Source organism: Herpailurus yagouaroundi, unplaced genomic scaffold (genome assembly GCF_014898765.1).
Source record: "Herpailurus yagouaroundi ecotype Mexico unplaced genomic scaffold, PumYag 188, whole genome shotgun sequence".
Taxonomy (NCBI): Eukaryota; Metazoa; Chordata; class Mammalia; order Carnivora; family Felidae; genus Herpailurus; species Herpailurus yagouaroundi.
In genome coordinates this window covers 2,176,395-2,188,934 of record NW_024412419.1, presented here as the reverse complement: position 1 = coordinate 2,188,934, position 12,540 = coordinate 2,176,395, and the positions used below count along the sequence as shown (strand labels likewise).

Here is a 12,540-nt window from a genome sequence, read left to right as displayed (position 1 = left end):
CACGGGGGTGTCCTCCCGCAGGGGGCCCACCTCGTCCCCCGTGCCCAGCCCCTCCCCGCACCTGCACGGCACTGCCCCTGTGGGTGGAGCCTCACCCAGCTCGGTCACTCGTGGCTCAGCCAACTCCTGGTCCTGCGTCCATGGGGCGGCGATCCGTGGTGAAGCTGAGAGGGGCGCGTACGGCACCAGGAGGGCCGACAGAAAACACGTGACACCCCGTTAAACTTGAATTCCAGACACGTAGGGGTGATTTTTAGTGTGATTATGTCCCGTGCAAACCGTTTCTGTACTTTTCAGTGTGGTAGCCCTGGTCGGAGGACACGCTCCGGACAGAAGCTCAGGCGCCGTGCGCCCGGTGGGGAGGCTGGTCAGGCAGTGGTCTGTGGCTGTCAGAGTGGCAGGTGGGCCGGCAGCTGTACCCTTCGAGGGCTTTCTTCAGCCCGGGCCACCAGAAAGAACTCCCGGGGCTCCCAGAGTGCAGGTGTTGGGTGTCCCCAGCCATCCCCCGTCTCCGCCGGTGGCGGCCCTGCTGGGGACCGCGTCTCCCGGCCGGGCTGGTGCTTCTCACAGCCGCACCATTTAATTTGCACCTCTTGCCACCTGTCCCTCGGACGTGGCCGTGGCGGTCACGGTGCCTGTTTCCTGCTCTCCCGGGACAGCCCGCCGGTGCTCAGGTCTGCGCGCCTGACTCCGGACGCCGTGGGTGGCACGCGCGGGGCCTGTGGAGCCGCAGCCGGCGTGTGGGCTCGGCGCCCGCCGTGGGGGGCTGCCCTGCTCCCACCCGGAGGGGCTCTGCAGAGGCCTGATGTCTAGATTTTGGTTCAGTTTTGCTTTGCATGGAAACGGTTTTGTGAAGGTGGTCACGTGCCTGCTTAACGATTCTGACTGCAGAGAAGGCTGTGCAGCAAAACGTCAATCTCCCCTCCACCCCTAACCACCAAGCCCCACGTTTTCCTGCCGGTGGCACCACTGTTACCCCCGGGGAGTCGAGTAACTCAGAGTTAGAGGTTGGGGGGGGGCTCATCCAGAAGGAAGCGGTGTCATCTCGAGTGGCCGTATTGTGGGGAAGAGCACGCAAGTTACTTGGAAAACCTGAAAAGGAAGATGTGTGTGAACGAGCCCTCCTCACTCCACCGGCACGTTCCGTACAGCCCTTGTTGGGTCTAGTACGCGGTCAGAAACGAGGCCCTCAGAGGCCCCGAGGCTCTGGTGAGACTGGGGGGCCGGGCGGCTGGGGAAGGAGGGCGTGAGACCGCAGGCGGTTGGGAGGCCCCACTGCCCCGGGGCTTCTCCACCATCTGTCCTGGACACTTGACGTGTTACCACTGGAGAGCCTGTCCTTGGAGCGTTGAGGCGAGTGGCTGTGCAGGCAGCTGCGCTGGAAAACTCAGAAGGAAAGAGACCTCAGTCCCCCGTCCGGCCTGTGGGACTCGACATGCTGGGGCTACCTCCCTCAGCGCCCTGGCAGGGCCGGCTGTCACCGAATCCCTCGGGCGGGGAGAAGGGAGAGACAGGGTGTCCCCTCAGCCTGCCCAAGCCCCAGTCGCGCTGTTGTCTCACCGGCAGCTTTTGAGGGCCTCCTGTTGTAGGCCAGGTTGTGGTCATTGAGGACCTGAAGAGGAACGAGGCCTTCAGGGGGACCCCCATCAGTGGGAGAGGGGGCCCATGCATGACCCAGTAACTGGCACAGCAGGAAGGAAGTGACCGCCCAGGGCCCGATGGAGTTTTTTATAGTATTCATTTATTTTTGAGAGAGAGACAGAGTGCAAGCCAGGGACGGGCAGAGAGAGAGGGAGACAGAGAATCCGAAGCAGGCGCCAGGCTCCGAGCTGTCAGCACAGAGCCCGACGCGGGGCTTGAACCCACAGACCGTGAGATCATGACCTGAGCCGAAGTCACACACTTAACCGACTGAGCCACCCAGGCACCCCTGAAATGTTTTTTAAATGTGAAAACGAATCCTTTCCAGAATCCCCAGATGCTTGAAAGTGTGTTGTTTGTACATTCAGTACCTCGTTCCTCTGCTCCCTGGCCTACGTCAGGACTATGAAGTTGCTTTCGTATGAAGTTGATGACGTCATGAAAAATTTGGGAATTTGCAGTCAGTCTCTGAGTGAATTTTCTATTTGATTTTGAAGGGAGAATCTATAAAGACTCTTGCTTTTAGTATCTTACTTACATCAGACCCCTTGACTGTTTACGGGGGCTGGTCTTGGATGGAACGGTATAGCAGGATAAGATCTATAGAGATTTCCAAACCCATATCCACTTTCTGTAAAAATCTACACAAGTTACAAAGCCCAGATAATGCATCTAAAAACACACTGTGTGTAGGGAAGAGTTGCTAAAAGATAAGGAATTAATAGTGCTTTTTTTTTTTTTAATCCTCTATATGCCGTTTGAAAATCAGATGAATTTGCGAGTGTAAAACGTAAGACCAAGGGGAGTGAAATCCTGGCTTGTTCCTGGCCGTCAGCATGGGAGGTGCTGGAAACCCTTCTGCCTGCACACGGGTGGTAGCCTGGTTACAGTCACATGCTACGTTGCACTTTTCACAGCACTTGCCACGCTATTTCAGTGTGATATTTCTGGTAATCTTCTGAGTGTAGACATCTTCATATACCCATTTTATAGATGAGGAAATAGAGGTTCAGAGGAATTCATTTGCCTGGAATCTCATAGATAATATACCAGAATCAAAGTTTCCAGAGAAAACTACCATTCCCCCCCGCCGTCCCCAACAATGATTTCTCCTAAGGTGTGGAAAACTTAGACTGATTTGTTAATTTGAAAAAAAATATATATTTTGGGAGGAAAGAATAGAAAATTTAGTAGTGTAACAAAGTTTAATACATAAAAATAATCTTAAAAAAAAATTTTTTTTAACGTTTATTTATTTTTGAGACAGAGAGAGACAGAGCATGAACGGGGGAGAGTCAGAGAGAGGGAGACACAGAATCTGAAACAGGCTCCAGGCTCTGAGCTGTCAGCACAGAGCCCGACGCGGGGCTCGAACTCATGGACTGTGAGATCATGACCTGAGCCAAAGTCGGACGCTCAACCGACTGAGCCACCCAGGTGCCCCCAAAATAATCTTTAAATATGTGTGAGATACGAGAGATGTTGTACCCAAGTATAAGTGTGCCCTAAAGATCATACAAACCTTCTGTAAAGTTCAGATTCACTTTTATTTTTGAGTTATCAAGACTTTTAAAAGGCTTTGAGGGCAGGGGCACCTGGGTGGCTCAGTCAGTTAAGCGTCCGACTTCAGCTCACGTCACGATCTCACACCCTATAAGTTTGAGCCCCGCGTTGGGCTCTGTGCTGACGGTTCAGAGCCCGGAGCCTGCTTCAGATTCTGTGTCTCGCTCTCTCTCTGCCCCTTCTCTGCTCATGCTCTGTCTATCTGTCTCAAAAATAAATAAAAACATTAAAAAATATATTTAAAAAAAGGCTTTGAGGACTTACTGATACTTCTGTACTAACAAGTTAAAAAGGAATGGTTTTTACGATATCTTAAATATCCTATTCTTTGGAAGCCATCTGTGTTTTTTTTAGATTCTAGGGGAGAAGAGACAGCAAACACCTGTTTGCTGTGGTCGGTCCTCACTGCCCCCTGAAACCCTGTTTTCTGCCCCTAGTTCTGCACTGAGCACCTACTCCTAATGTCTCAATCACTCCTCACCTCTGCTCTCTGACACAGTGTGGTGATGTGTGGGTTGACACCTGTCACTCAGACAGGGTGGTAGCCGGCTGCTTCTGTCCCCAGAGGGACTGTGTTAAAGACAGAATGTTCCGGTTCAGAGAGTCCCAGGGAGCTTCCCTGACCTCCGTGCAAACTGCCAGGAGACCCTGCGTGCGCGTCTCCGTCTGGATTTCCCCTCTTGGTGGTAAGTCGCACAGGCGTTATTAGATGAGCAGGGAGTTGTGAGTCAGTGAGTGAAATCCTCATCCCGGGGGGAGGGATGTGCCTCTTGGGGGTCAGTCCTGGTCCTGGGCGGGCAGCGGCCGTACACGGGCCCCTCCCTGCCTCTTGTAAGGGACGGTGCTCTGGACGATGCTTTGGAGGTTGGGTTGTTTTGCCAACAGTGTAGTTGGGTTGTATTTTTGTGTGTAGTTTTTGTTTTGTCACTTGGCCCATCTTTGTCCTTTCCACCGACCTACTTAGATCACGTGCATTGAAATCTCTGGTGGCTCAGGGCTCAAGCCCAGCATCTTGTTTGTTCTCCTCACTTATCGCTGGTCCTGTTTCTCTCTCCTCGCCTTCTGCGGGCTACTCGAACGTTTTGCAGAATTTCATTTTGATTTATGTACGGTGTTTGTGAAGGTACTGTGATTTTCAGTAGTGTTTGCTCTAGATATTACAGTCTACGTACACGACTTACCAACTCTGCTTTGGAAGACGTCTGGAACCTTTTACTATTAGGCCCCTTTGCCCTTTCGACTTTTCAAATATAATCATCTGAAGTGTTTTCTCTTTATTCATCGATCATCAGATGTGGTGTTTTATATGTAGTTACACTTATATGTGTGTACGTATGTATGCACGTGCCCACACACGTATGTGCATGTGTATATACATATATTGCACACACAGGTGTGCCTATATACACATGTGTGCTTATACGTGTCTGTGTGCGTATATACATATACGGTAAAACCTTAGATTGAGAGTAACTTGTTCTGTGAGTGTTCTGCAAGACGAGTGAACGTTTCTAATAGATTTTAACTTGATAAACGAGCGACATTTTGCGATAGGAGTAGTACGTGACACTGAACGGCACATGATCACAAGTGAGCCAGTGGTCTTTCTCCCACCCACCCACCCCCCCCTTGCCGAGGGATTGTGCGTGATCACACACACAGTGCAGTGTCACTTTCCTGCAAAATCCTCAAAGGAGGCAAAAGCAAGTGTCACTGGATAGGTCCCTTGTTAAAGTTGCACAAAGAGAAGAAGATTCCATTGAGCTGATAGAGAGCAGTGATTCCGTTAGTGACAGAGAAAGTCATCCTACACACTAACCCTCCCCCTCTCTTGTCTCCCTCCCACCAGCCACGGAGGTTTTGAAAGGTAAGTGCAGGTTATTTGTTTTAATTATTTTTCTTTATATTTTGTATTTTTAAAAGTTTTATATTATTTTACCATATTGTCACCATCATTTTTATATAAATATTTTAGGGTTGTGGAACGGATCATCTGAGTTTCCAGTATTTCTTATGGGGAAATTCACTTTGATATAGAAGTGTTTTGGATTACAAGCATGTTTCTGGAACGAATTATCCTTGCAAACCAAGGTTTTACTATATGTGTGTATATACGTGTTTGTATAAATGCATACACATATATGAGCGTGAATATATACATATGTGCGCACTTACACACATGTATGCGCACATATACATGTTTGTGCACATATACACATGTATGCACATTGAATATTTTCCAGCCCTGTTCTCCCCACCTGTCCTGAGATGTCACAGATATGAATGTTGGCTCAGCTGTTATCATCCCACAGGTTTCTGAGACTCTGTTTATTTTGTTTTTTACTTCATTTTCTACCCAGCGTTCAAGTTGAGTATTTTCTATTGTTCCGTCTTCAAATTCATTGATTCTTTCCTCTGTCATGTTCATTCTGCTGTTGAACCCATCCACTGAGGGTTTTTTGTTTTTTTTTATTTTTTTTTTATTTTGGTTACTGTATTTTTCAGTTGTATGACTTGCATTTGGTTCTTTTTTATATCTTCTCTCCCACTGGTGAGGTTTTCTGTTTTTGTTTTTTTTTTATATTGGTTTGGAGTATTGGTTGCTCATTGTAACATTTTTATAATGGCTGCTGTAAAACCCTGTCAGGTAATTCCAGCGTTGCTTCCTCTTGGCATTGGTGTGTGTTGACGGTCTGATTTTCCTGGTGCTTGGGAACTTGTGGATCTTGTTCGAGCGGGCACACCACCTGTCCAGGTCTAGGGAGTGGGTCTTGTCTCACTTCCGCGTGCTGGGGTTCCAGTGACGGTTTTTGGAGCGCTCACAGTGTGTTCTTGGTGCCTCTGGGGCTCCCACTGATCCCTCAGAGGGAACGGGAATTTACAAGCCACGGAGAAGACACTGACAAGACTATCTGGATACTGAAATAAAGGAGGGACGTGGGTCAGAACTATCGGATGGTTTTCAGCCTGATTGTAGGAAAGACCGCCTTGGTGTTATCGGTGGTGACAGAGGGCAGGGAGGAAAGATCGCCAGGTTAACTGTCCATCTGGTGCCTTCTCCTTCCCCTTGTCCATTCCCCTCCCTGGGAGGTGCTAGGCCCGAGACTGGGGCCCCAGTTATTAAGTGCGTGGGGGACAGGATGGGGACAGAAAGTGGAATCTCAGTCACCAGAATCACTTAGCTCGGGCTGGTGGGGCAGGCGAGCCTGAGGAGCCCCGGGGTTCACGTCAACTGTACTTGTCCTGATGGTGCCCTGCTGCACCACGGGCTCTTCTTGGGGCCTCGCAGCCCTGCTGGACCTGCAGGGTCACCTGTCCTCATGCCCTGGGGCTCTTCAGCCGTTTGGGTCTGTCTTTACCTTCGTGCTTGGGGACAGTATACGTTTTCTTACGTCAGAGTTACAGAGTTACAGGATAGGGAAGGTGTGGCCGTCCAGAAGTCTTCATTTTAAACAGCAAAAGTGTTTTTGTGACTCATACTTCTAACCATTTTTAAAAATTTGAGTAGACACACAATGTTGTTACATTAGCATCAGGCGTGCAGCACAATAATCTGACAGCTCCATACGTTGGGCTGTGACCATCACAAGCGTAGTCATCATCTGTCCCCGTACGACACCGTTACAGTATCGCCGACCGTGTCCCCTGTGCTCTGCCTCTCATCCCCGTGACTCACTCATTCCGCGACCAGAAGCTGTGTCTCCTCCTTCCCTTCACCCGTCTTCCTCCTTCCCCACCCCCATCCCTCTGGCAGCCACCAGTTCGTCCTCTGTACGTAGAGGTCCGATTCTGCTTTTTGTTTGCCCATTCATTTGCTTTGTTTTCTAGATGCACGTATGAGTGAGATCATACGGTTGTCTTTCTCTGACGTATTCCACTTAGCATGATAGGTCCCTCCATGTTGTGGCGAATGGCAAGATTTCATTCTTTTTTATGGCCAAGTAATAGTCCACGGTTGTGTGTGTGTGTGTGTGTGTGTGTGTGTGTGTGTGTGTGTGAGCATGTGTATTTATTTATTGATCTCTTTTTCATTCGTCAGTCGATGGGCACTTGGGCTGCTTCCGTATCTTGGCCACTGTAAATAATGCTGCAGTAAACATGGGGCTGCAGGTATCGTTTCAAATTAATGGTTTTCATTTTCCTTGGGTAAATACCCAGTAGTGGAATTAATGGATCATAGGGTAGTTCTAATTTAAAACAATTTTTTTAATGTTTATTTACTTTTGAGAGCGAGAGAGAAGCAGAGCACAAGTGGGGGAGGGGCAGAGAGAGGGAGACACAGAATCCGAAGCAGGCTCCAGGCTCCGAGCCGTCAGCACAGAGCCTGACGCGGGGCTCGAACTTATGAACCAGGAGATCATGACCTGAGCCGAAGTCAGACGCTTAACCCACTGAGCCACCCAGGTGCCCCAGGGTAGTCCTATCTTTAACTTTTGGAGGAACCTCTATACTATTTTCCACAGTGGCTGCACCAATTTGCATTCCTACCAGCAGTCCAAGAGGGTTCCCCTTTCTCTACATCCTCACCAATACCTGTTGTTTCTTGTCTTTTGGATTTAGCCGTTCTGACAGGTGTGAGGTGATACCGCTTCCTGGTCTTGATCTGCATTTCCCTGATGACGAGCAACGTTGAGCATCTTCTCGTGTCTGTTGGTGCCTGGATGTCGCCATTGGAAAGTGGTCCATTCAGGTCCTCTGCCCATTTTTAATTTTTTTAAAAAATTATTTGTTTAATAGTTTGTTTTTTGGTGTTGAATTGTATAAGTTCTTTATATATTTAGGGTATTAATCCCTTATTGGGTATCTTGTTTGCAAGTATCTTCTCCCATTCAGGAGGTTGCCATTTTGTTGTGTCGATTTCCTTTGCTGTGTAAAAGCTTTTTATTTTGGTGTAGTGCTAATAGTTGTCTTTTGCTTTGCTGTGAATCACAGTTTCGGTTGATGGGGTTTTAGGATAACTCATCTCTATTATTTAATTCCATGTGATTATATAAGATTTAAAAAATCTTCTTTTTAAAAGTTGGCAAGAACTATTTACTTGGGTCTTATACTTGTTTTTAATTATTGTAGCTGTGTTTCTGTGTTGGCTAAAGTCATACTATTTTGAAATAGAATAAAAGCTATTGTCAGATAATATGATGGAATGGTGTACTTAGCCAGCAGAGGGCGAAGCTTTTCTGGGATTCGGAGGCCATGATATTAATCACGTCTCCCATTGTTGTCATTGTGCCTGGGGGAGAAACACTCAGAAGTTACATGGTGGACATCTGACTCTTGTGGCTGCTCCTGGTCTTTTGAATAGCCCTCCTATATTGGGGGAAATTCCTAGGTTATTAGCCCCATTTCCCATTATGGGAATAAGAAATCAAGTTTGCAGTTTCCCTGTGACTAGGACCGTGCGTATGACTGAGATGCTGCCAGTCACAGGGGGCCACACGGGACAGTGGTTGGCAGTATGAGTGGCTGCAGATAGCTTTGGGGTGTGGGGGTCATGGTGGCAGCATCGCAGGTGACTTCCAGGTGGTAGTGAGTTCCTGGCACACCGGGAACACGCCAGTGGCCTGAGTGTGACAGCGGCAGCTGTGGGGCGGGCTTCGTGATTGCTGGGTGGGGACTGCACAGCCTTCCGGTCAGGCCAGTGCCTCCGTGTGGTTTCCAGCCCTGCTCCCCAAGGCTTAGGCTTAGGCTGGTCCTCCGGCGTGACCGCCATTCCGGCTCTTTCCCCTGAATCCAGAAATGATCTCTTCATCTGCAGAGGCTGCTTTTGTGGATTGCACCTGAGGTCTGATAGGTACGCACTAGAGGGGGCTGTTTGAGACCCTGAAACTGGGGATCTTTACATAAATTGGCAGTGACCATGGCCACATAGCATGGGTGGAGTGTGACCGGCGCTGGTGCTGCACTTCTGCCCATGAACGGTGGCGGGCGGCCAGCCTCCGGTTAGGGTCCCAGCTCCCGTCCTTGCCTGCGGTCACCCGGCACTCCCTTCCCGTCGACCTCAGTGCCGGCAGGCCTGGTCTTCCCTCTCACTGCTCCCGCAGTACCGATTACTTGTACACTACGTGCCAGAGCCCCTAGCGTCTGGGGCTCCATCCTGACCTTCCGGAAGCTCCCAGCTGTGTGGGGAGGATAGACACTGAGCTGATATCCACCCAAAGTGACATCGCCCCGTGGCAGGTGTTCTGAGGGGCGGGGGGTCAGAGGTTTAATGAGTCCTCAAGGGGCCACGGGACCCCACTGAGCTCTGCTGTCAGCGGCCTCTTTGACAAGGCACAGCCCTCCTGCTCACTGAAGTGTCTCATTGTTGTCACCGTCCTTTCGCGTAGCGTGTTTTCGCCGACCTCGTTTAGGAGCAGCCTGCTAAAGCGAGTCAGCGCAGTGAGAAGTCACACAGGAACGGATGGAGGGACAAAACAGGAAAGCCAGTGGGGTGGAGGAAGGAGACGGCGAAGGCACCGTCCCCGATGTGGAGGACGGAGGCCCCGTGAGCGCTTTGGGACCTGGCGTGTGCCACATGAGCTGAAGACGCGGCGGCCTCCGCTCTGGCCGTCCAGGAAGGCGGGTGTCTTGGTAGAGCGGGGCGGGTGACCCGTGTGGTTCCCAGTGCGTGTGCACATTGTGTTCACGCCGTGCCGCGGTCTGGTAGGTGTGCAAGAGCGTCACCTCTGAAGAAAAGTACTCGCCTTGATTTAATAATACTTTTGTGCTAGAAAATGCTGACCATCACCTGAGCTGTCACTGACCACGGATCGCCGTGACGAATACAGTGACAGGAGAGTTTGAAATACTTACTGCGAGAATGACCGAAACGCGACTCGGAGACAGGAAGTGAGCACGTGACCACGGGGCATGGTGGCCGAGAGACGTGCTGGACGCGGGCCAGGGTGGCCACGGACCTGCTGGCCGCACCAAACAGCGTCTGCGGCAGAGCGAGGCGCGCCTGGAGTTTCTTCTGAGTAACGTGAAAGGAGATCCTTCTAGAAATCACCAATGAAAACATTCCCAAACCTCAGTTTTCACTCTCTTCTCGGCTTTAAAGGTGAGCTTTCCGTCAGCCAGAGTTTCCCCAGATGTTGGGGCACCGGCACCCTCGTCACACTCAGAGCTGGTGGGGTTCAGGGAGGTTCACTGTACCGTGTCCAGAAGTTTTCAGATGGCCGAGTCGAGAGTCCTCCTCAAGTCACCGTGGGGTATTCCGCACGGGGACTTTTGTAAGTTCCTTCCGACTCTGGAGGTTTTGCCGCAGTCTGTGTAGACTCAGGAGGCCCGTGAAGAAGTCCTCTCGGGTTCTGCCCTACTGCGTGGGGCTGTGTCTCCTGCCCCGAGCCTGTGAGGTGGCCCTGGTCAGGGCTAATTAGCGCGCCTCTCGCTCCTGGCCTCTTCACCCCGGCTCAGAGAGGGGCGTTTTTCCTTCCCTCGTGTTCCCCGTGGAAACACCTGTCACATCCCACACCGAGTGAGTTTGAGTAGCCAAAGATTTCAAGATTTTTTTTTTTAATTTTTTTTTTTCAACGTTTATTTATTTTTGGGACAGAGAGAGACAGAGCATGAACGGGCGAGGGGCAGAGAGAGAGGGAGACACAGAATCGGAAACAGGCTCCAGGCTCTGAGCCATCAGCCCAGAGCCTGACGCGGGGCTCGAACTCACAGACTGCGAGATCGTGACCTGGCTGAAGTTGGACGCTTAACCGACTGTGCCACCCAGGCGCCCCAAGATTTCAAGATTATTAATCATGCTTTGCCACTTGTGACTTTATTTTTATCTTATCACTTCGTTTCGCCACCCCGAGCTCAGTCTTCGTGTCAAAGGTGAGAAGCTTGAACTGACCACACGGGGTTATTAGACCAGAAATACTTGCCCCCTAGTTGTTCTGTTTGTAAGCGAACGCAGTGCAGGTGTGCTCACCGGAGCGGCAGCACCTGCCACGGTTGGTCCCTGAATCACCAGTGCTGGGCCCCCAAATTACCAGTGCTGGGCCTGGCTCGGCCCTGACCCGGCAGCCGGCCCTGGGAGAGCCCCCGACATCAGGCATTCAAGTGGCCGACTCCTGTCCGGTTCTCCTCAGAGTTCGAATGCCCGCCAGTGCTTGTGCGGAAGAAGGTGTGGTCTCCACGGCCACCCACTGATCTCACTGACAATGGACTTGCTAACTCCCGGGGGTGCTTGCAGAGCAAGGCCAACTGTATCATTTTAAACGGAGACTGTAGAGTAGGTCCTGCCCCTCCCGCTGAGTGCGACCTCTGCCGGTCCCCGTCACCGCCACGCTCAAGACCTTTGGGACCCGTTTGGGATTTGCTTTAAGAACCTGCTTCATTGCTGTCTAAGAAAATCTTTCTCCTGACTTTAGACAGTACTTTTTGGCCCCTGATGACCCTGTCCTGTTTGCTTACCGATCTCATTAGTCATGCTGGATTCTGAGATTTTTGACTATTTTGGAAACTCAAATATACCCCGGAGAACAAGGTCTTACCATGCAGGGCGCACGGAGAACGTTCTGGGATGAGTCTGGAGGAACTTCCACTGCACTTTGGGTTGATAGACTCTGCTCCTTTGTGGTTTGTGACCCACAACATACATCTCTGTGTAGAGCATATATGTGCTCTGGATGGCAGCTGGTTACAAACACACTGTTGGCCGGTCAGATGTTTCTGAGATTGGGACTTTCTACCTTAGTTCTGCAGGAGACGGATTGTATACAGCTTCTTTTTTGTTTGTTTGTTTGTTTGTTTGTTTGTTTCTAGTTGATTTTTTTTCCCCATGGAAACTGGTCCTGGCAAGCAGGGCTATGATAGGGCATTTAGGCAGATATTCAAAGCGCTTTTGACTCCATCTGTGGGAAGTAGTTGAAACAGACACACAGGTCTGAGAGTCTGAGGGGAGGGACACAGTCCTAGACATCAGTGACACCCAGGCACATGTTTTCAGCAACAGATTATGAAACATTAGGGGTGTATGAGGGGGTGGGTGCCTGAGTGCCCCCTGCTGAAACCGGGCCGGTAGCTCGAGGAGAGGAGAGGAGAGGAGAGGAGAGGAGAGGAGAGGAGAGGAGAGGAGAGGAGAGGAGGGAGAGGAGAGGAGAGGAGGGACAGGAGAGGAGAGAAGGCAGGAAGGAGAGGCATCTCTGGAGAGGAGGGGAAGGGAGAGGAGAGGAGGCAGGAAGGAGAGGCATCTCTGGAGAGGAGAGGAGGGGAGAGGAGAGGAGAGGAGGCAGGAAGGAGAGGCATCTCTGGAGAGGAGGGGAGGGGAGGGGAGGGGAGAGGAGAGGAGGCAGGAACCAGAGGCATCTCTGGCCAATGTGCCTTGGGGCCGCCAGGCATTCACGTGCGTCACCCACT

General features: G+C 50.8%; 1 protein-coding gene across 5 annotated transcripts in view; it reads left to right on the top strand.

Annotated features, from left to right (window-relative positions):
- Nucleotides 1–12,540, top strand: part of EIPR1 (EARP complex and GARP complex interacting protein 1) — a 121,635-nt gene that overhangs the window by 41,930 nt on the left and 67,165 nt on the right. Inside the window, exon 1 of one of the 5 annotated variants that reach the window (XM_040495959.1) lies at nt 10,180–10,243. The exons of the other annotated variants lie outside the window; for them this stretch is intronic. Coding sequence (XP_040351893.1) covers nt 10,195–10,243 — 49 coding nt within the window. The 5' untranslated portion in view covers nt 10,180–10,194. Of the gene's footprint in view, nt 1–10,179; nt 10,244–12,540 lie in introns of those variants that run through there. 5 annotated transcript variants of the gene reach the window in all.